At 41.8% G+C, this 24,310-nt stretch overlaps 1 protein-coding gene and 1 long non-coding RNA gene across 3 annotated transcripts; both read right to left on the bottom strand.

Moving 5' to 3' along the window:
• Nucleotides 1-4,050: 4,050 nt before the first annotated feature.
• LOC106037340 (uncharacterized) lies at nucleotides 4,051-7,673 on the bottom strand. Of its 2 annotated transcripts, none has more exons than XR_007169739.2 (4): nucleotides 7,500-7,673; nucleotides 6,391-6,513; nucleotides 6,205-6,261; nucleotides 4,051-4,308 (listed from the first exon to the last, which is right to left on the bottom strand). It is a non-coding gene; the product is annotated as an uncharacterized lncRNA (long non-coding RNA). The 2 variants fall into 2 exon arrangements; XR_001207962.3 differs by having other exon boundaries at nucleotides 4,051-4,603.
• A 6,912-nt stretch (nucleotides 7,674-14,585) lies between these two features.
• On the bottom strand, nucleotides 14,586-15,640 carry LOC125184993 (inositol 1,4,5-trisphosphate receptor-interacting protein-like 1). Its single transcript, XM_048080847.2, has one exon. It carries the CDS (start codon nucleotides 15,549-15,551, stop codon nucleotides 14,586-14,588), a length of 966 nt encoding a protein of 321 aa, XP_047936804.2. The 5' UTR covers nucleotides 15,552-15,640.
• Between the last annotated feature and the right edge of the window lie 8,670 nt (nucleotides 15,641-24,310).

Raw genomic sequence — 24,310 nt, forward strand, 5'->3', positions numbered from 1 at the left:
AAAAAGATCTAAAAATTATTAAATCCAGTTTTGCAACAGAAGATTAAACTCCTAAACTGTTTTCTGTTTTTCACTTCCCAGACTCCTGGAGCCATATTAGTGAATATGGGCCCTCAAAGCTGTTGCTTGAAAATGGTAAGGTAGAATCTCCTTTTCCATTTTTGCAGTCTGGCTTGCTTTGGCTACTACTAGGCGGGGATTGCATCTGGCCATTGCAATGGCATAAAGAGGAACATACGCTCTCCAGTTTCTATATCAGAAAGATAAGGGTGTTTCTGCATTCTTCTGCCTTTTCACTCATCATCTGATGCAGTGAATGAAGATAGAAAGTAGCTGAAATGGCTGCTGCATCATCTGGGCACAGTGCTCTGAGCCAGACCTCTGAGGTGGCACTCACAGCGATCATCTGAGCTACAGGTCATCTACATGGGACAGCTTAGGGAAATCTTCTGCTTAGGACCCCTGCAAAGTAACAGCTGCCTTTTTTGTTTTTTTGTGAACCCATTATGAGTCTTCCTCAATTTAATGAGTTTGTCTGATTTTAATATTTTTTTTTAAATATAATTTGTTAGTCTCTAAGGAAAAAGAGGGGTCTCAAATCTTGTCATTTAATTATTGATGGTGGGAAAGACGTAGTCTTTCCAGATTTTTACTAGAGCTAAAATCTAAGGCATTTTAACAGGTTTGGTGAATGTAGGAAAAAAATGCAAAATTTTGAAGAATAATTACGTAACTCATCTCTGTTTTGCATTGTTCTTTGAATGCTATTGAAAGCAAAAATAGGGAAGAATCAGCTATTCACTTGCCACCACCTTTCCTTCTCTCCCTGGTCAAGGATTTATCATTTCCTTAGATATGCCAGAAAATAGACTGGATAACAGACATCTGGTTTAATTTGGATGAAGTTTGTTAATTTATAACCTCTGTGGTATATTCAGGAAAACTCATGGAACTCTATTCAGGAAAACTTTCCTCCATCTTTTCTATCTATCGGAAGGTGGAAAATAGTCCAGCTTCTTCCTTAGCTGCTATTCCCTTCCTATTTAAGGAAACAAAATACTTTTACAGAAGGAAATATCTCTGCTCATTGTACAAATAATTAGGAGATTAATCTCATGCTAAACTTGGTCGTGTTGTCTTCTGAGCCAGTTTCAAATTCTAGTTCATCAGTCTGGGAGAAGTACAAATGTACGTCCTACAGTGTTCACTATATTTTTCCTGTAGGTAAAATTAAAGGAAATCTGTGATCCGGTTTGGCATTGGGGTGTGTGGGGAAGAAATCCCACATAATCCTTTTGTCCTTTCCTTCAGAGAAATAATGCTCATGAATTCAAAAACCCACATATAAATCTTCCAGAATGTTCTTGTCCATTATCTTTGTCTGCAACTGCTTTCTTGCATTCTCAAGGCCAATACTATATTTTCTCTTGTTTTTAAAAAATATATTTTTTGTTTTAAACAGAGTGCCTCATTATAATGAAATTAATCAGTCTAACATTTTTCTCCCCTTCATAAATTTTCTCTTCTTGTTTGGAATAGAATGTTTTGCTGGCAGATCTCTACTTCTAATTTGTTGCCATCTTTTTCTTTCTTTACATTAATACTCCGTTTATAACAGTTAACCATAACTCAGTCTAGCCAAAGGTTGAGGCCTGAAAAAATTGTTGTCCATCTCCTATTTCTAAAAGTACAAATCACAATGAATAATGTAACTTCAGCTCCAACGTGGAAGTATTATTTCAAAGTGAATGGCAATAATGATCTTTAAATTACATGGCCCAATTTTCTTCTGACTTTTATGTTTTCCTGTAAATCAGGAGTACATTTCTCAGGGCTATAAAGTTGCACTGACCTTTAATTAAGCAGGTAACCACAGAATCAGCTTGTTTTTAATACTTGCAGACAGAATAAAGACAGATTCACCATGATTATAATTTAGCTCACCTTGATAGCTGGGGGAAGACAAGGCAGGAGACCAGACAGGTTTTGAGGCAATTCCGTGAGCTTCCAAGGGTTAACCACAATACTCACTTCCTTGACCCCTTGGGCAGCAAGCAACTAACATTTCTTCACCGCATAAAAGCAGCATCCCAGCCTGCCCTCTTTCTCTGGGGAGGTGACCACCTCCAGCAGGGGCTAGGAGCTCTTGGTGATCAGAAGGCATGGGGTCTCTGACAGTGCCTTCCTCTTTTCTCAGGGGAAGCTGTTATCATACAGAGTTTGTGTAGGCATGCTGTTTTATTGCAAATGTTGGATTCATTGCATCTAAATTATCTCCATGATTCTCTTCCCCAACAATATAAATAAACATTAGTGTTTTTTTTCTGTTGTTGTTGTTTTTAGAAAGCCAAGTACTGAATTTAAGAAATACTGCTGTAGCCTTCAAGAATGTTAGGCTTTCAGTTTTGAGTCTGACATTATTTTTAACCTCTCATTTGCTGTCTCTTTGGATGGTTGGTTTTCCTCATGTACATTTTTATTTCTTAGGTATTATTCATATTATTCCAGCAGTCACGTGAATTGGTTACTCACTGTGGGTGGAATGTTCTGAGATTTTAGTAATAAACATCTCCAGAGATTTTGATGAAACTGGATTCTTAGCTGCTTGCAGAACCAGGTTCAAGTAAAATTTCTAGCTCTGAGGAAATTTCATTCATTAACTTGCTAAAAAAAAAAAAGGAAAAAAAGATTACTGTCATAAGAATGTAATGATACCAGTTTTCCTCTTAAATCTGAATTCCTTTCACACAAGTTACCCAATCCACCCAAAGGGTACTTGAGCTTGGTTTTTCCTTGTTAGCTTTTGTTTGTTTGTTTTTATCAGTGCTCCATCCTGAAACACCAAAGATCTGTTTTGTCATCAACATATGTTGTACCATGGCTGGACAGTGTCTAGATAAAATTAAAACAGACCAAAATCTCCTAGCATGATCTTTTGTTAACATCAATATATTGACATCAATAAAGGCTAAAAGATTATGACAGTTGTGCTTTCTGTGCCAGAGAAACTACAAGGCAGAAGACAAGCTGCAATATGCATTTGGGTCAGGGCTTGTGTCAATGGAAGCATGATGAACTTTCAAAAGAAACAGCAGGCAGTTTAGGTTAGGCTCAAAAGAAGTAAGGAACAAAAAGAGGTCTAGTTTTCTTGGCATTATGGCATGGGGACAAAAAGCCTCCAGTGATGTGCAAGGAAATTCCCACAGGGGATCTATCCTAGCTTCAAAGAAGGACATTTCAAAATGTAATAGTTTTATAAAGAATTTAAAAGGAATTTATAACTACAAACTTGAAACCAAACTTCTTTGAAATTACATGTCAACAGATATTTACAGTATGTTGTGGTCAAGTTCATAGACGGTAGTAAAAATTCAGATTGGTGATATGAAGGTATCATCTAACAATATACTTAGATTTACTTAGATTTTTTTTTCCTAAAACATTTTGTAGTGTTTAAACTGTATTTAATCAGAGAGGACATTTCCTGTGATATTTAAAGAAATTGAAGGCAATGGCAAGTTAAAAGAACCTCAGCTTGAGTTGGCAAAAAGCAATTTAGATATTTTTGTAGTGCTGATGTATTGCCAAGGTCACAAGCAAGACTGATTTATAAAGGAAATATGAGTTAGAAAGGCTATTTAAGGGAGCCATAAATACTTTGCTTTGATGTGCTTAGATGGATTTATTTCTTCCATCAGCTGCACGGAAAAATTATGATTTACCAGTAATCTTCTAGCACAATTCAGTGATAGAGTATTTGATAACTTTTATTGAAAAGAAATAATTCCCCCCATATTCTGCGTATTGAACTGATATTCAGAGTAGAATTCAGAATTAAGAAAGACATCCTGGAAATCTGCAATGGCCTCATCTGCTGAGGAGCTCTTAACATAACAGAATCATAATCAGAAAGAGTTAAAGAAAACTTTTGCACTGCTGGGTGCTAATGGGCATGTCCCCTAAGCCCCAGAGAAACAAGGCTGAAACATATCTTAATAGAAAGATAAACCACTACACCCAGTAGGGTTTTCCACCAACAGCACTCTTCCAAGCACAGTTTCTCAGGATTACCTCTTCACCGTTGAGAAGGGTGTTTCACTTACTGAGTCTAGCCAAATACTAGCTGTAAAATAGCCTGACAGTTTGTGCTCTTTTCCAAGGATTCAACCAGAATGTTCATTTAAGGCAGAAAATTCTCAGCATTTGTCTCAGAAACCTTGGTATGAAAAGATTTCTGGAGTGGGTTCGCCCCTCTCATTTCCTTAGCAGTTTGCTTGAAGATGAAATTCCGCTTCCAGTGTTGTGCAGCTGAAATCAATGGCAGACGGGTTGCATGGCTGATCTCAACAGAGAAAGGAAACAAAGCAACAAAGCCCACAACAGCAGCTTGAATGGTTGACTCTGTTTCAAGTATGATATACTCATTTTTCAAAGCTTCTCCCAAACCTGGGGCAGGGGATGAGGTGGTGTGAAGTGCCAAGTGGCGTGCTAAGAGGGTCTGGCTCAGAAAAACACATGATCATCTGAAAACAGCCACCTCTTCTCCTTCCCAGGTTTTCCAAAATGCCCTAGAGGTAGAAAGGTCAGCCTTAAGGGAAATTGCCTAGAAGACGACAAGAAAGAGAAAGGCACAACTTTGTCAAAGTGTTTAAAAAGTTATTCACCTCTGTGGACTTCAGAAATAAGGTAACCAATGATGAATTACATGCACACAACTACAGGGAAAGAGAGAAGTCAGACAAATGAACAAGGCAGGAATTGTGATCTGTCCATAGCAAGTAGTTTTCACATGAATAATGCAAAACTAAGCTTTCTGAGGTGGAGGTAGGTTAGTAATAAAGTTCAGTTTTATAAGTTTCCTGAGGGGAAAAGAAAAAACTTAATTCTTATGTCCATTAAAAAAAAAAAAAGTGCTTTCAAGCAAGCAAGCTAATCAGCACATTGTTCACAAGCTCAGTTACAGGAGGTTTGGACTTGGACTTTCTACATTTAACCCCAAACCTTTGTTTTTAGCTTTTCTTAAAATCACTACATACTTGGCTCTAACCCCAAGTAATTTAGTACCTGTTTAGCATAACTGTAGTGTTATCTGGAGGTTTACTTGAAATCACAATATCAGCATCAGGGGAAACTCAGTAGGGAATAGTCTATTGCTTCTCTAAAATTCAAAGAAGTTCAGTGGTAGAAAGCAAAAACAAAACTCTACAGGGTGATAAAGTTTAGTGTTTTTTCATTATGCACACTCATTATGGATACACGAGACTGTCACTGTAAGATTATTCTAAAGCACTTATTAACCAGTATTCAAAATAAGAGGATTAAATTCATATTCCTGTTTTGCACGTTGCAAGAAAGTATTATTCTACATAAGCCACCAATGAGACAGTTATTCATTGACTAATTGCTAACCACAGTCACTATTCTGCCCAGTTTTCATTTTTTAAGTCTTACATCTTGTGACATACGGACACTAAAACTCTCCAAGAAACCCTGTCTCCATGAGCTCAGGGTGAAAAATAGATTAAAAAAAGAAGACGGTTCTGTTGTTGGCTCCATAAAGGCTACATTTTCCAAAGCTGCTCCTCCTCCCTTGTTTGTTCAGGAACACAAATCAAGCACAACTAAGCTTGTGAAGTGCAAAGAATTTTGAAGTATACCAATTGTAAAGAAAACTCATGCTTCAGACTGTTTGTATGAGTTTTCATTTCTAGCTAAGAGCATCGCATACACTAACTAACACAGCTTTTAGAAAAATGCAAGGCACTACCCAAGAGAACACAAAGGACTGAAAAACCTGTGCTAGAAGAAAAACAAATCAGTTAATAGGAGTATTTTGCATCAAATCGTGTGTTATTCTAAAGAAAAAAAAATACTGTAAAGAGAGAGCTTCCTGCCAAAATGACTGTGACATATTTCTGTATTAGGGAGTATTCTTTCTTAGAAGAAAATGTTTTTAAGGGAAAATAGGGGGAAAAAAAAGCAAGAGCAATGACAATAAAGAACTAGAATTAACCTTCTACTTTTTTTTCTTTCCTATAACTTCTCTCCAAGTGTTGCATTTTTTCAGTACCCAGGTTCCCAGTCCCATGTATTCTTTTACTGTCACTGATCTCTCTTTTCCTCACAGACATTAATCTCCAATCCATAGACAGCGTTTTCACCCCTGAAAACCACTTACACATAGTACAGAAATTCCTGCAATACCTTTGGATTCTTGGGATGGACAACAATGGGTATTCAATACGCAGTACTGGAGGTGACCTTGATACAGCAGGAAAGAAGAAACAGAAAATTCAAAACTTTTCTACCAAAGGAGGAAAAATTGAAGTCACCAGTCTGCTTGAGACTTGTGATCTTTCGGCAAAAGCAAAAAATAAGATTAAAATTCACCTAGCATACACATGAAGTCAATTTCCTCTCTATAAAATTGTTTTTCTATTTCTTCAGGATTTGCAGAATTATTCCAAGGCCATAGATCTCGGGGAGGTGGAAGTAGACAGGTAATTTTAATTCCTATGTAAGTAAATATAAAAAGGGAAAAGTAAATAAACTCTTTGTTTCCTTAAAGAAAGTAAAATTAGCAGGACACCAGTAGATCCAGAAAAATGAAAGAATGAAACAATCATCTGAAAGCCAATAAGTAAGGTTTAAAATGCAAGAGTCTTATGTATCAGGCACTGATACTATGACAAGTCTGCTTGCCATTATTTTTAGTTAATGGGAATGAGTTTTCTGCTCTTAGTAATGGCCCTTTCTGAGACCATCCTATTCAATTTTATAAACTGCAGATATTTCTCAGGGCTCTGCCTGTGCAATACTGAAGGAGCATGCTAAAGGGCACCACAGAAAATTCCCAGGGTCATTTAAAAAAATCCCTCAAGCAGATTAAAAAAAAAAAAAAGTAATATTTACCAGAACTACAGGCATTTTGTTTAGTGTCAGAATCATATCATTCTGAGCTTTTCTTAGCATAGACTTGAACAAATTAGATAGCAAGATGCAGTAGTAACACACTTCTGATATAACAAATTGCTCTTTATTTAAAGTTACTTTTAAAATATGAATAAGATTTTAAAGCCTGTCAAAGATGGCATGAAAAGATAAAAATAAAGAAGTGTCAGGAACAAAAATGTTCTTTTTTCCTTCCTCTGAATTAATTTGCATGTCAGTCAAAAAATCTGTCAATGCATATGCAATATAAGCAGCATGACTTACACTACTAAAAGCGTAGGAAAAAGGAACAAGAAGAACCAAAGAAGAGGAAAACGACAGCTGTGACGAGCAAGAATTCTTCCCAAACTATAGTACGTATTCAACTGTAACAATACACTCAAAGATGGTGAAGAAACGATGACAGAACTGTCAATTACAGCTGAGCAGAGTGTAAAAAGAGCTACAAAATCTGCAGAGCAGAACCAACACCAGGTGGTTGGTCGGGCTTCTCTGGCCAGCCACCCCACTGGCCAGAGCCCAAGCCCTGCAAAGTAGCAAGGTCCTACCTCCTCCTGGCAGCCCACACAATCTGTTGGTACTCCTAGGATATCAAGATGGTGCAAACAGCTCTCAGGAGATACAGGGCTAAAATAAATACAGGCCTGATGGGAAGCTGTAGTCACAAAAGGTGTTGGCTGAGATGTAAATTGGATTATTGATTGCTGTTCAAATCTATATGAAGTCTAGGAAAGGAATGAGTTGGGACCCTAATTTGAGGTCTTGTTCACCCAGCTGAAGAAGATGTAGGGATTAAGCATGCTTAGAGGTTTTTGCAGCTTCTGTAGAGGTGTCTTTCAAGTAAATTTTTAATTTAAAACTTTTCTTCATTAAAAAATCATTTTGTTTTTCAGCATTCAATGTGAAGAGCACTGGGAGGTAAACAAGCTCTGTGCACAAATGCCATTAATAAAGCTAAAGATGCCTTTTAAACAAATCCTGCAAGTTTCTCTATTCAGAATCCGAAGCAAGACTAACTTCAGGTTTTTCATGTATGAAAGGACCCTGTGGAACAGAATCAGCTTCCCTTCAGTTCCTGTTAGGTTCATCTTGAACGTGACCAGCAATGCTGCACAGTACATAAGTTGAGACAGAATTCAGCTTTGTCATTGTCTTAAGAAAAAGCAGCAGCAAGGAAAAAAAAAAAAAAGCCACAAAACCCCTTAACATCACTTTTGTCTCAAGAATAAGCAGCTGCAACTGAATGCATGCAGACAGAAGATCTGCTGAATAATGAGTTCCCATTTCTTATGTGTATTCACATATTGAGAAGAACTGTACTCCAACTATGGATTTCAAGGTTCCAGTCCAGGCAGTCAGTATTGCCAGCACACTGGGCTGGCATTTTAAGTTATAGGTAACACTGTGAAAAGTGGAACAAGTTAAGTGTTGTTTTTCTCAAGCATTAAGATTTCATCATTCTGAGTCTGTTGCTCAGAGAAAGGCAGCCAAGCCTTTCTTCCACAGCCTAGCAAAGGACTGTGTTATCAGTCAAAATCTGTCTACAGAAATAATGTTTCCTTAGGTATCCTTCTTAATTCATTTTTTCATAACAACTCAGCCTTTATACGGGAGATCTGATTTAAGTTTTCTGCCTTGATGGAGGCATCCCCCCGTTTCCAACCTGCAAATGCCTTACCCTGTCTGCCATTCTAGGTTTTGTAGAAAAGACAGATTCTCTTGCTGTCATTTTTCCAGAATGGATAGAGTGCACTTGGGGTCAGAAAGCTATGGGTAAGGATATCAAGAAGTTCTCCAAGGTTTAATTCTCTGCTCCAGTGCCTTTTGAAGATTTTGTACTAAGTAACCTATGAATAAAATACAAATACTATTACTGGATCTCAGGGGAACTAGAAAGCGCCACCATTCCAGATGAATTCATGAATATTTACTTTTTTCTTCCTTCTCTTAGTGTGCTAATTTTGTCAACAAAAACAAAAATTTAAACTTAGTATATGGCTGTCAAAGCAGAATATTGAATGCAAGACAAGGAAGCTCATTCCATTAACATTGGAGTTACTGCTCTAACTGATCTGTTGTTATATTAAAAAGGTAAAGGAAATGCAACTACTGTCTCTTTTTTCAACGCTAGATGTTTTTTTTGCAGTTCTGCTCTATGAGCAAAGAGGTGCTTAAAGTGCATGTTCTCGTGGGATTTAGGCATTAGTAGCTCAGCGTGAAGTTACTCAGCTTTCAGTGGATTCAGACCTCTGTGCCAAGCAGAAGTGGACTACTTTGCAGTGTCTAATACAGAGGCATCCACACATTTTACATGCTCTAGGGCCAGAAGGAAGTGACTGCTGAGGACCCGTTCTTTGGCCTTCAACATTTCACAGGCCAGTAGAATAGTGGTGGTGTAGCAACAGCGTAGCAAAGCTCCATATGCAACTCTCTGGAAGTGAAAGCAATTTTATTTCAAAAGAAAATTGTTTTTACTCACAGTCTCTCTCACAGCAGTGGGCGTATGTCTGAATGGTCCTAGCAGCTAGGCTTCAAAGGAAGGATGGTGGCTATTGAGTTTTTTTCCTTGATTGTTCTGAGGTTTGTGACTGGGTGCTTGCTTTGGATGTCTTTTTTGCTCTCTCAGAGTTGACAGTGAAAAAGTAGGAAAATTCTAATCTTTCTAATTTCCCCACTGTCTACATAAGTATAGACATGAGGCTTGGCAAAGGAGCACAACTGGGTATCAAAATGCTGCTACAAATGGTAGTGCAAATATAGCATGAGACTGTACTACTGGTGTGGATGGCAGTAGGTGCAATGCCCCAAGCAGAATCACTGTAATCGAAAATAAATAAATAAATAAAATACTTGGAGTGCATAAAACATTGAAATCATTTCTTGGATATTTCCCTTTCTGTCTCCTAATATTCATCATGCATGTCTTCTTAGGATCTCTCACAGCCCACTTAAAAACTCACTAAAAATTTATTTTCAACCCTTTCAGCTCTCACGTTTTGTTTTTTTTCTGGAACATCATTTTTTCTCTATGAAGTGGTGTTTTGCCAAATTGAAGTGTTCAGAAAAATGTGCTGATTTCAAAAGGAAAAAAAAAACATTTCAATCATGCTGATTTTTTTCCTCATTTTTAGAAAGTAGCTTGTTGATTTATTACTATAAAGTTTTATAAATTTATGAAAAACAAAGATCTTTTTTTTAAAAAAGGAGTAAAGAGCTTAAAAGTGAGATGAAATTTTAAAATCTTTGTTGTTGTTGTTGTTGTTGTTTATTTCAAGGTACTATCACATTTTTGTCTTCAGGAAATTTCCAATAAAATTGAAAAACTGATCTCCTTCTCAGCTCTACTTATTCACTGTTGTGTTACCAATTTTGATCCAAACTGATAGGTAGGTATATTAGGCTGGGCTTTGTGAATTTATATGTTAAGTAAGGACATATAGATGTGGTCTTCTGGTGTCTTGTTAAGGAGCTTATATACAAAATTTGGATTCCTATGGAACCAATAAAGCAACAGCTACCCAGGTAAGTAACTATGATGCAATTAATTTAATTATTTATTTTTTTTCAGAAAGACAAAGGAATTACTTGTGTGAATAAGTACATCAGTGCAACATCATGACCTTTGTTAGGAATTTGAATGCACACCAGTCAAAATTTAAGAATTATGATTACTGCTATAACAGTAAGTCAAACATATGTCACATATAAACGTATTTTAATTGTAAAGCAGAGTGAATTGTGGATGGTTTTCCTAGATGGCATAATCTCAACATAAAAAATAAATTCACCAAAGCTTTTTGTGTCTCTTCTTCGCCTGCTTTATGGGCCAAATCTGTAAAGCTATGGAAATTTCTGTCAATTTCAAACATATCAGAATTTTCTCACTGTAAACACATACATATTAAACTTTTACTTGCATAGCCCCCATTTGCATGCCACAGAACAAGAACATTTCATGTTCTCCCTTGATATTTCTTCAAAAAACAAACCATATGAATGCACAAAATAAAAATAGTTTCTAGTGATCACTCCACACTAAGACCTGAATTATATGAAGTTATTTCATGCAAAGCTTAAGCTGCTGTAACTGAAGAACCTGAACTTTGAGATCTATGTATATAGAAACCACTCAGATTTATCAAAGTTAATTACATTAATGCATACCTTGCAAGGAAGCAAAATCTATACATGTACATTGCTGAAAAAAAAATAATCATAGAGCATTCTTTTTTTATAAGTTAGATTAGATATTTAATGAGTTAAATCTAGTCCCAAATACACACAAATATCATCAGATTTAAGCAAGATATGTTGAAATCAGTAGCAATATTCGGCATACAGTCAGTTTATGCAGGTAGTTAGGTATGAGAACCTTGCCTTTTGGGGATTAAAGCTGCAACTCAGAGAGCAAAAAAGTATGAACTGCCTCTTTATTTTATCTTTATTTTTAATTTTATTCTAGGTTATATAAAAAAATCAGTTTGAAACCCATGATATTTTGTTAAAGAATAAAACAGCACAAAGATCAAACATGTTTTGTTTACATGCTTGTACTATGCTGCCTGAAGATGAATGTGGTTATATCAGCTTGCAGTGTACACGTCATGACAAGATACTGTGATTTCAGTACTGATCTTTAAAGAAAACGTCAGTGAGTCTGTGTCAAAAGTCCAAGTCAGTCAACTAAGATTTCTAAGAGTTCTAATTTTACACTTTTTTCCTGAACAGATGTTTGTCACCTACATAAAACACCTGGAAATCTGTCATTTTACTTCCTCTAACCACTTTAATGAAGTTCCTAAGGACACTTCATTTGAATAACTGAGAAGTTATTACAATAATGCTTCAATTTATTTGGCAGATTTCCCTCCAAAATTCCCTCCAAAAGGATAACTCTTTTAAGTCATATATTACTTTTATGAGACTTCCAAGTAAGCAGACAACTGGAATTATCACAGGCTCACAATGGAAACAGAAAACTGCATTAAATAAAAATGGAATTTCAGACATAGATTCTATATCTCAAAGTATCACATATCACCGCAGATGATTTAGTACAACAAAACACATTCACAATTTAGGTGAACGAGAACAGAGAGCTGCTACTTTGAATAAACCACAGGTTGAGGGGAAACAAGAGTGAAGGATGGGATCATACAAAATAAATATGAACATAAGCACTCATGCACAGAGGAAAAAAGCTCAGATCTGAAGGTCTCAGAAATATCCACTTATATCTAAATTTCTCTGCTTTGTAATTATGGAAGGCTCACTTTTCATTGCTGGGAATCAACATTGCAATTCCATACGAACTGAAGTACATCATCAAACTCCTTTTTTCAAGTAGGAAAAAGTTTCTGGAATCAGGTGCTAATCTGATCTTAGATCAACTGACTTTGTTTCTTACACTTAGGTAAACAGTAAAAATGGAAAAATCAAATATAGAACAATTTTCTGCTTTCCAGTTCCCACCCCTAGAAGTTGGCATACTGTTAGTTTGGATGAAGAAATACAGTTGCAAAACCAGTTATGAGTCACCATAAGGACCCTAGAAGATATTAATCACCACACTTAAGATGCAGTACATTTATCAAGAATCATAGATTCATAGACTATCCTGAGTAGGAAGGGACCCATAAGGATCCTCAAGTCCAACTCCTGGCTCCACACAGGACCACCCAAAAATCAGAGCATGTGTCTGCGAGCGTTGTTCAAACACTTCTTGAACTCTGTCAGGCTCGGTGCCATGATCACTGCCCTGGGGAGTCTGTTCCAGTGCCCGACCACCCTCTTGGTGAAGAGCCTTTTCCTAACACCCAGCCTGACCCTCCCCTGTCCCAGCTCCATGCCATTCCCTCGGGTCCTGTCGCCGTCCCCAGAGAGCAGAGCTCAGCGCCTGCCCCTCCACTCCCCTCATGAGGTAGCTGCAGGCTGCCATGAGGCCTCCCCTCAGCCTGCTCTGCTGTGGGCTGAACAAACCAAGGGACTTCACCTGCTCCTCATAAGCTTTCCACCTGCTCCTCATAAGCTTTCCCCTCTAGACCCTCCACCGTTTTCACGGCCCTCCTTTGGACACTCTCTCCAGTAGGTCTGTATCCTCCTTATATTGTGGCACCCAAAACTGCACGCAGCACTCGAGGTGAGGCCGCAGCAGCACAGAATGCAGCGGGACAATCACTTGCCCGGACTGGCTGTGCTGGGCTTCATGCAGCCCAGGGTGCGCTTGGCTCTTCTGGCTGCCAGGGCACGCTGCTGACTTTTATTCAACTTGCTGTCGACCCAGATCCCTCTCCACGGGGCTGCTCTCCAACCTCTCATCCCCCACTCTGTACGTATATTCAGGATTACCTCTTCCCAGGTGCAGAATCTGGCACTTGCTTTTGTTAAACTTCACACAGCTGATGATTGCCCAGCCCTCTAGTCTGTCAAAATCTTTCTGCAAGGCCTCTCTATCCTCGAGGAGGTCAACAGCTCCTCCTAATTTAGAATCATCTACAAACTTACTTAGTGTGAATTCAAGTCCTGTACCCAGATCATTTTGGAAAACATTGAAGAGAACTGGCCCTAAAATGGAGCTCTGGGTGACTGGCCACCAGCATGGTGTAACCCTACTTACCATAACCCTTTGAGCCTGACCTTCATCCAATTGCTCACTCATCTACTATGTACTTGTCTAGCTGTATGCTGGACCTTTTGTCTGTCCGGATGGATACTGTGAGAAGCAATATCAAAAGCTATGCTGAAATCCAAAAATGACATTAACTGGCTTCCCTTCATGAACTAAATGGGTAACCTTGTCATAAAATGAAATTAAGCTGGTTAAACAGGACTTTCCCCTCATAAACCCATGTTGGCTATGACCGATGACTACTATAACAACTCTCAAGTGTTTTTCAGTAGCTCTCAGAATAATCTCCATCATTTCACTTGGCACTGAAGTGAGACTGACAGGCCTGTAATTAACAGGTCTTGGGCAGTCTACTCCAGGTGGCCTTGTCTGAGCAGGGTGAGTGGACCAAGTGACCTCCAGAGGTCCCTTCCAACCTCAGCCAGTTCTGTGTTTTGGAAAACACTTTCCAATTCTGTGGCAGCAGTGCGCTCAGCACCCTGTGCCCATGTTCCCCCACAAAGTGCTTCGCAGACACGGTCAGAGCATTTGTTCACACAAGCAATTTATTGACATCAGTGCATAGGCTGAAGCTCCTGGAGGGAATGGACGCTCTACAAGAGTTTGGGTGGTCACTGCCTGGAAGAGGTTGACCAGTCCAGCTGTTTGGGAGGCCGGAGACGACAGCATCCATCTCCTCGGGCACCCTCTCATTGCCTAAGAGGAAGTGGTCGAGGTGTTTCTTTCCCAGGCAGCAGCAGAGGCACCACAGGAGGTCATCCAGGCGCAGGGGGCAATCTTTCCTTTGCCAGGCTTGCGAGGGCTGTGGCTGTCAGGTGGTGAATCACAGCCGTCTTCAGGGCATGGGGGGAAAAGCCTTTGCTCACCAGCATACGGGCGCAGGTCTGCAGATGTTTGAGGTGGAAGCTGTGGGGTTGGGCATGTCTGGCCGTGTGCCCGACAGAATGTGTCTCTGCCACAGCGCAGCTCTTTGGCGGTGCTGTGCTGCTGGTGAAGCTGGCTGTGGCTACTCCAGGCTCAGGAAGGTGTCCGAGTTGTCTAGCTGCACCCCAAGCGTGACCTCAATGGAGAGGGTGCTCTCGGAGGCGTTGGCCAGCTTGAGCTTGCAGGAGCAGCGGGAAGGCAGCACTGTCAGGCGGCAGTGGCGCGACTGCGGCAGAAGCTCCCAGGCTGCTTTCACCAAGGCCTGGAACCAGCGGGTGGTTTCCTCCACATCCAGGTAGGAGCCGGTGCAGAGGGTGCGTAGCAGGCTGGGTTCCTGTCTTCTCCTCAGATCGTCCTCGGGGTGGTGGAGGAAGCACAGCATGTCACCCACCAGCCGCTCCCTCGCGCAGGTGCACTCCAGCTCCATGCGCAGGCCAGGGTTCCTCGCTGGCGTCTCCCCTGTGACGCCCAGCTCCGGGTGGAAGGCGTGCCTGGGGAGAGGCCTCAGGGGCACGAGCAGGTGATAGAGGACGCTGTCCTGCCGGGCACTCCAGCCTTCGTAGATGCAGCCCACGCCGATGGCCGGCTGCAGCTGTGGCTTGAAGAGAGATTTCCTGGAGAGTCTTTGGCAGGCACCAAGAAGCTCCTCCACCAGCTCCTCCATCACCTTGTACTTGTCAGCCATGTACAGCACCGGCCATTGGGTGTGATTGGCCCAAACCCTGCCCAGATCCCAGGTGGCATCGGTGTCTCTGTCGTCTTCTACACCATCCTTATCCTTCTTCTTCCTTGTGGAGCTGCCCTGCTTGCTGCTGCTGCCTGGCCCACGGCTCCTTTTCCTGAGCCACCGGCAGAGCCCAAGGAGCAGGACAAGGAGGTCAGTAAAGGTCCAGAGCTGCCACTGCTGCAAGGCAGTGAAGAGCAGGGCTCCCAGGGCCACCCCGCTCTGCTCCTGGCTCCTCTCCTCCATGTCGTGCAGCAGCCGAGCCATGCCTTCAGTCAGCTGCTCCGCATGCTGCTGCATTCTCTCATTTACATCTGCATCCATGTGATCTTCCGCCAACCACGGCTTCTGGGATATTCTATTCTGTTATGATTTTACTGAAACATTTTTAAGGGTTTTACCACTGCTGTTCCTTCCTTTCTAAATTCTGAGTGTGCTGCTGGCTCCCAAATTCACATACTATTCCTCAAAGACTGCATTTTCAAGCTTACTGGCACAAGCCATATTTTAAAGCTTCTTAATAAGAAATTAATTTCTCTGCTCTCTCTACTATTCCATATTGAAGGGCATCATTATGTTACAGTTTCACATGCAGTGATCTTTAAAAAAATAATCACAATGATATGCTAGATCAGTCTGGCATCTCTGAAAGATGTTGCCTGGTGTCAGTAGAGGAGGAACCATAAGCAGCTGAAGGGCTTGTTCCGGCACAGACATTGAGATGCAGTTCATGAAGGATGGAGTTTAGCTGTTGAAGAGAAACTGTTGGAGCAAGTAAAATGATGATGTGGCATCAGAGCTGAAGCAGCTGCAGATGGGATAATCCAAGAAGACAATACATATGCTGAGGCAGGAGCAGTTGTCAATAGGGACAGCTTGTCTGGTTATTTGGATGCCAATTCTATAGCATGTATTTGCTTGTGTACTGCGTCAATGAAGACAGTCACTTGACAGTCAGGCAGCTTATTTGGGAAGTTCAGTGTTACCTGTCTTAATAATTTGTTAGGAGAAAGAGATAAAATTCTGCAGGCAATGTGAACTGAAGAAAAACAAAACCAAACAAACCAACCAACTAAACAAACAAAAAAAATGCACAAGAAACAATGTCAAACTAACCATATTTTCAAATTTCTTTTGAAATTTGGGTTACCAAACACAGGTCTTGTTAAAATAAATCCAGACAACTAGATATGACTCCCTCTCCCCTCACAATGGTATGTCCATAAACAATCACATTTTTCAGATTCCTATCGAAAGGAAAAAAAAAAGACAAATAACATCTGTAAAAAAGCTGATGAACTATAGACATCCTTCAGAACTGATAGAAAAAAAACAAGCTAAGTATGATTGTGAGGGAAGGAACAAAGGGAAGCTTATTGCTGTTTATCAGTGAGTGAGTTACTTTTCTATGTCAGTAGACAGTTTAGAAGTCTGAATAGAAAAGAACCCTGTTTAATACTTGCATCACCTTTACCTCTCTCTGTGGCCTTTCTTTCTCACCCCCCTACTCTCCCTACTCTCCCAAGATTTATTTTCACAGTAGCCCCCTTTTTTTTTTTTGGCTTTTCTTTTAAAATTTTTCTTTTTTGGATCCTGGGTCCTCTTTTTCTGTCTAATCTAAGTTACCTCATGTAAGCTTAATATTCACCATGAATCTGCTCTTTGCCTTTTGGAAATAATTGTACTGCCATATACTTGTAAAGTGCAGATTTTTCTTAATACTATTCTGTCATGAATGGGTTTGTTGACCCTGTTTTCCTGCACAGTAGGAATGAAGGATTTGCTTTCCAGAGCAATGTGAAGAGCAAGCACCTTTATGGATATCTGCATTTTTTGCCCTACATATGTTGCGGTTTTTGTTCTCTGTCTGTGGAAACAGTATATAGCAATATCACTCACCTCATTTTACAAATCTTGTCATTGTGGATCTGAAGGCTAGAACTGCTGCCACAGAAAAAGTTATGAGTTCCAAAAATTAAACCTCTATGTTAAAACATATACAGCAAGAAGATGGGGGAGATGATACAATTCCTCATTTTTACAGTTGTACAAAAGTCGGTAAGAACTCCAGTCAAGGACTGAATGGCAAAAGGTGAGGAGCAATAACAGGCAACCAGAGCAAAGAAAGCAATAGAGAGAAAAAAAAAAATTGCAAAAAAGGTATTTGGCTACTAGCTTCCTCATGAGCACTCACAAAGACCAACTACGCTCCAATCTGGAAAATTCTTTCTTGGAGCATCTGAGGGTACTGTTTAGGAAGAACGAGAATGTTTCATAATGTTCATTTGTGGACTTAGATTAAAAATCACAGAATCACAGAATCGTCTAGGTTGGAAGAGACCTCCAAGATCACCCAGTCCAACCTCTGACCTAATACTAACAAGTCCTCCATGAAACCATATCACTAAGGGCTACATCTAAACCTCCAGGGATGGTGACTCAACCACTTCCCTGGGCAGCCCATTCCAATGCCTAACAACCCTTTCAGTAAAGAAGTTCTTCTTAACATCCAACCTAAACCTCCCCTGGGGCAACTTTAGCCCATTCCCCCTTGTCCTGTCACCAGGCACGTGGGAGAATAGACCAACCCCTACCTCGCTACAGCCTCCTTTAAGGTACCTATAGAGAGCGACAAGGTCGCCCCTGAGCCTCCTCTTCTCCAGGCTGAACAATCCCAGCTCCCTCAGCCGCTCCTCGTAAGACTTGTTCTCCAGACCCCTCACCAGCCTTGTTGCCCTTCTCTGGACTCTCTCGAGCACCTCCATGTCCTTCTTGTACTGAGGGGCCCAAAACTGAACACAGTACTCAAGGTGCAGCCTCACCAGAGCCGAGTACAGGGGGACAATCACTTCCCTAGACCTGCTGGCCACACTGCTTCTAATATAAGCCAGGATGCTGTTGGCCTTCTTGGCCACCTGAGCACACTGCTGGCTTATATTCAGCCGACTATCAACCAGTACTCCCAGGTCCTTCTCTGCCAGGCAGCTTTCCAACCACTCATCTCCCAGCCTGTAGCTCTGCTTGGGGTTGTTGCGCCCCAGGTGCAGGACCCGGCACTTGGCCTTGTTGAACTTCATACAGTTGACCTCAGCCCATCGGTCCAGCCTATCCAGATCCTCCTGCAGAGCCTTCCTACCCACGAGCAGATCGACACATGCACCTAACTTGGTGTCATCTGCAAACTTACTGAGGGTGCACTCAATCCCCTCATCCAGATCATCGATAAAGATGTTGAAGAGGACTGGCCCCAGTACTGAGCCCTGGGGGACTCCACTAGTGACCGGCCTCCAACTGGATTTGAGTCCATTCACCACAACTCTTTAGGCCCGGCTATCAAGCCAGTTTTTAACCCAACGAAGCGTACGCCAGTCCAAGCCCCGAGCAGCCGTTTTTTTGAGGAGAATGCTGTGGGAAACGGTGTCAAAAGCCTTACTGAAGTCAAGCTAGACCACATCCACAGCCTTTCCCTCATCCACTAAGCGTGTCACTTTGTCATAGAAGGAGATCAGGTTTGTCAAGCAGGACCTGCCCTTCATAAACCCATGCTGACTGGGCCTGATCGCCTGGTTGCCCTGTAAGTGACGCGTGATGACCCTCAAGATAATCTGCTCCATGATCTTCCCTGGCACTGAGGTCAAACTAACAGGCCTATAGTTCCCAGGGTCTACCCTCCGACCCTTCTTGTAGATGGGCGTCACGTTTGCTAGCCGCCAGTCGACTGGGACCTCCCCTTATAGCCAGGACTGCCGATAAATGATGGAAAGCGGCTTGGCCAGCTCCGCCAGTTCGCTCAGTACCCTCGGGTGGATCCCATCCAGCCCCATCGACTTGCATACATCCAAGTGCTGTAGCAGGTCGCCAACCATTTCCTCGTGGATAGCGAGGGCCACATCCTGCTCCCCATCCCCTTCCACCAGCTCAGGGTACTGGGTATCCAGAGAACAACTGGTTTTGCCGCTAAAGACTGAGGCAAAGAAGGTATTAAGCACCTCAGCTTTTTCCTCATCCCTTGTAACTAAGTTTCCCCCCATATCCAGTAAAGGATGGAGATTCTCCTTAGTCCTCCTTTTGGTGTTGATGTATTTGTAAAAACATTTTTTGTTATCTTTAACAGCAGTAGCCAGATTGATCTCCAGATGAGCTTTGGCCCTTCTAATTTTGTCCCTGCACAGCCTCACAACAGCCTTATAGTCCTCGTGAGTGGCCCGCCCTCTTTTCCAAAGATTATAAACCCTCTTTTTTCTCCTAAGCTCGAACCACAACTCTCTGTTCAGTCAGGCCAGTCTTCTTCCGCGCCAGCTCGTCTTTGGGCATGTGGGTACAGACCGCTCCTGAGCCATTAAGATTTCCTTCTTGAAGAGTGCCCAGCCTTCCTGGACTCTTCTGCACTTCAGAACCACCTCCCAAGGGACTCTGCCAACCAGTGTCCTGAACAGCTCAAAGTCAGCCCTCCGGAAGTCCAATACAGCAGTTTTACTGGTCCCCTTCCTGACTTCGCCAAGAATAGAGAATTCTACCATTTCATGGTCACTCTGCCCAAGACAGCTCACGACCACCACATCTCCCACCAGTCTGTCACTGTTTGTGAACAGAAGGTCTACTGGGGCACCTCCCCTGGTAGGCTCTCTAACCAGCTGCGTCAGGAAGCTATCTTCCACACTCTCCAGAAACCTCCTAGACTGTTTTCTCTGGGCTGTGTTGTGCTTCCAGGATATGTCTGGGAAGTTGAAGTCCCCCACGAGAACAAGTGCTGATGATTTTGCAACTTCTGCCAGCTGCCTGTAGAACTCCTCATCCATCTCCTCATCCTGGTTTGGCGGTCTATAACAGACCCCCCCCAGGATGCTTGCCTTGTTGGCCTTCCCACTGATCCTAACCCACACAGACTCAACCTTATCATTCCCAGCCTCAAGTTCCACAACATCAAAACACTCTCTAATGTAGAAAGCCACACCACCACCCCTTCTGTGCTGCCTGTCCCTTCTGAAGAGCCTATAGCCAGACATTGCAGCACTCCAGTCATGAGAGTGGTCCCACCATGTTTCCGTGATGGCAACCAAGTCATAGCCTTCCCGCTGCACGATGGCTTCCAGCTCCTCTTGTTTGTTACCCATGCTGCGTGCATTAGTGTAGATGCACTTCAGTCAGGCCATTGCCTTCTCCCCTGGCCTTGCCATTGTTCCCCCTGACACAGCTCCAACAAGCCTTATTTCAGCCCCGTCCCCCTTCTTTCCTAGTTTAAAGCCCTCTCAACGAGCCCTGCCAGCTCCTGGGCTAGGATCCGTTTTCCCCTTAGAGACAGGGACCCTTCTGCGGCCATCAGGCCGGGTACCGAGTAAAGCGCCCCATGGTCAAAAAAACCAAAATTTCTGTGTTGGCACCAGCCTCTGAGCCACGTGTTAATCAGGTGAGCTTTCCGTGTCCTCTCGGTACCCCTCCCTGCTGTTGTAGGGATGGACGAAAACACCACCTGTACTCCTGCTCCATCCACTAACCGTCCCAGTCCCCTAAAGTCCCGTTTGATAGCCTTCAGGCTACTCTCATCAATATTATCACTGCCAGCCTGGACTATCAAAAGTGGATAGTAGTCAGAGGGGCGAACCAGGTTGGGAAGCTTTCTGGCAGCATCCCTGACCCTGGCCCCAGGGAGGCAGCAGACTTCCCTATGGGTAGGGTCAGGCTGACAAATAGGGCCCTCTGACCCCCGGAGAAGGGAGTCGCCTACAACAATTACCCTTCTGTCTTTCTTGGTGGAGGCAGTCTTGAGGCGTGGAGTCGACCTCCTCGCCCTAGGTATCCTCCTGGGTAGACTTTCTACCTCACCTTCACCCACCGGTCTCTCAAACTCTAGGGCCTCAAACCTGTTGTGTACGCGCACCTGGGAAGGTGGGGCTGGTGGGGGGGGGGGGGGGGGGGGGGGGCGTCTCCTGCGAGGTCGAGCAGGGACCTGTCTCCATTCCTCCTTAACTCCTAGGTCCCCTCCCTCTGCCCAACAGGGCAGGGTGTCCACCCCCGTTTGGGGTGTCTCACCCTGGTACCTCTCCTTCAGGCCCTGCAGGGAGTTGCTCCACCAGTCTATCTCCCGCTCACACTCCCTGATAGACCTCAACCTCTCCACCTCCTCCCTGAGCTCTGACACCGGGCGGACCAGGTCATCCACCTGCTCGCACCTCACACACACAGTCTCTCTGCCTCCCTCAGATGGCAGCAACAGGCTCAGACACTCCCTGCATCCAGAGACCTGAACTGCCGCATTTTTGAGCAGGCAGTCAGTCTGGGTGGTTACAGACTTTCTAGAGAGAGCAGTCTGCCTGGTGTAGACCATTGCAGCCCAGCTAGCGGTCGACAGCCGTTAGAGGAGTTAGGTAACAATCCTCTGGTTGCTCAAAAAACACACAAGAGGACTTTCACCTAGCTTTTCCTGAAGTGACCATGCATGTATTATTAACTGAAATGGAGTATAAAATATAGAACATTAGTCCAAAGCAAGTTTCTTTAAAGAACTTCTCCACAAATGCCAATTAGGAGGTATAATGATAGCTGAGTGACAACCTTTGCTATGGCATTCAGCAACAGGAACAAAATTCAGTAACCTGTGGTACCTCCAGCATGGCAATATTGCAGTTATTCAGTTACATATTTTGTTTTTCTAGTACAAGCTGTTTCTCTGTAACTAGTCAAAGAGCAAACAAATATCTGCACACTCTATGTCACTCATTTAATTTGTTATGAATGTAGAATACCTCATCAGGAATGTGAATACATAAGTAATGAAAACATTAACTGTCATTGAGGGATTTCAAATACACAGCTTGTAGAAATGTTTCATCTGATTGTTTAGAGGCAAATGTGAACAAGGTAAAGATGCTGCAAAAGTTGTGAAAAAAGTAAACTAGTGAGTGTGAGAAGCAAAAAAAGGAAATATTGACAAGACCTATAAACAGATAACAAAGAACAAAGACATTTATGATTTCATTTGTATAGGTGGTTAGAGTTATACCGAGGCATTCTTTTATTGTAGAATGAAGAACTAGGATTAGTAGGACCATGCACTGGCAGTAAATAGCAGTAATTCAAAGAATAAAATAAATTTGTCATTCTGTAGGTGCACTATTAAATGTTACTGCATCTACTCCGCTTTACATTACCTCTAAAAAACATGCAGGGAGGAACTATGATAGCTGAGACACTAAAAAAAAGACCCCAAATTTCCAGTTGGCATACAAGACTAGGAACCTAACAGCCATTGTAGGGAAAATAGCATTTAATATTGTGGTCAAGTAAGTCACTCCCCTCCACAATTAAGACAATATTCCTGGTCTCTTTACACAACTACTGGCAAGAACTAAAAGTAAACAAATGAGGTTGTGATTTAAAACAATGACTTGTCTCCAACTGGGAAGAATTTAGAAAGCAAAACAATAGACAAGTTATTTAACTTTTTTTTTTCTTTTTTCTTTTTTCCCCATACCAATAATCCTGTTGCATTTGATCATTAAATGTTTTCATGTAAAACTACAGAGTTGGTGGTAGCAGTTTCACTTGGCTTTGGAAGAAGGTTTTCTGACAGCTCAGGATCAGAACTACACACAGAATTGAGAATTACAGCATTTGCATGAGAAAGAGTTCGAAGTTCAACCTCCAAATGATCCTACAGCAGTTTCAAAGGGTCTGAAGAAGAGGAATACCACACAGGAGTAATTATCTGTACCCTTTAGAGCTACCTGTCACATAGCTAAGTACTTAAATAAGTTCTAAGTCCTCAGATAGTTGACTTGTATAGTAGAGGGAAATATATGACATCTCAGTGACATATTTAACAAAAATTAATTAAGATCCCATTTCACAGCTGTAACAACTGCAACCTTTGACATTACTTCTTTGCTAATATCTTCAGGGAAGGAACTAGTTAATCAGGAGGAAAAGTCATCTACATCTAAACTTGCAGATGAAACTTTTAAATGCTAAAATATTTCAGGACTTGGTTCATTTATCACATTAAGGGACTTTTTTTTTTTTTTCCTTTTAATTTACAGCTTAAATGCTAAACTGGAATCTATTGCTTAGTCCAGAAAAACTCTAATTTGCTCAGATTATGTAATTTATTCATTTGCCTTTCCTAGGACAACTTTATCAATTAGGACACACCTACTAATATTCTAATGTTTGGGAATTATGGCAAGCTACCTTTTTGAGAGAAATGAATTATTAGTCCAATACATAATTGCAAGTACCCATTTCTCAAATCAGATTGCAAGCACAAGGTAACAGCATTGTCTTCATTTTTATTCCTGTACCCACTTGTACTCTTGCTCTTTCTAAGTCACTGGTTCACTGAAAGGTTAAGTACTCCATGAAAACTGAAACAGATACAGTAGGAAGAAACAACAGCATCACTGTCCCAGGTCAGCTTATAGATACTTTGGGAGATGTAAATTGAGCTTACTTCAGTCAGCGAAAGAAATCAAGACCTACTTCTCAAGCCCTGTGCTGGCCCTTCAAAGCACAGCCTGGTAAAACAACTGGCATAAGTCCAGATTTTGGGAAGTGGGAAAGGAGAAACAGGGATGCTTTGCTACCTTCCCAACAGCTGTGGTCTATGCAGTGTGGTGTGCCTATACAACCACTCCACTTGGACCATGGCTACTGAGCCTTTTCTTTGAAATAAAAAGACGTGACCTCTGGCTTCATTTCTGAATGAGATGCCTTAGACAACTTTTTCCAGGAAAAAGTTTTAGGGCAGAAAAGGATTTCCTCTCTCTCACTACTCCATAAGAAGTCTTTGATAATCTTGCAAATTGTAGGATGGTTATTTAAAATAATCTCTTTATAGGGAATTTTTAGTTATTTTAGGGGTCTGTTAATCCCAGAGTTATAAATTTTGCTAGAGAATAAGTAGCTTCAAACCCAGCTCCTGTGTCTAAATTATATTTTGGCTTTGAGTTTAAGTTTACATCACCTTACCTCTACAAATGATAGGCTGCACAGAGGTGATCAGGCACAGGCTTTGGCTGAGTTTGGGACTACAGCAGGGGATGAAGACAAGCTCTTCTCAGCTCCCAGGGCACATGTCAAAGAGCATG

Source organism: Anser cygnoides, chromosome 1 (genome assembly GCF_040182565.1).
Source record: "Anser cygnoides isolate HZ-2024a breed goose chromosome 1, Taihu_goose_T2T_genome, whole genome shotgun sequence".
NCBI lineage: Eukaryota > Metazoa > Chordata > Aves > Anseriformes > Anatidae > Anser > Anser cygnoides.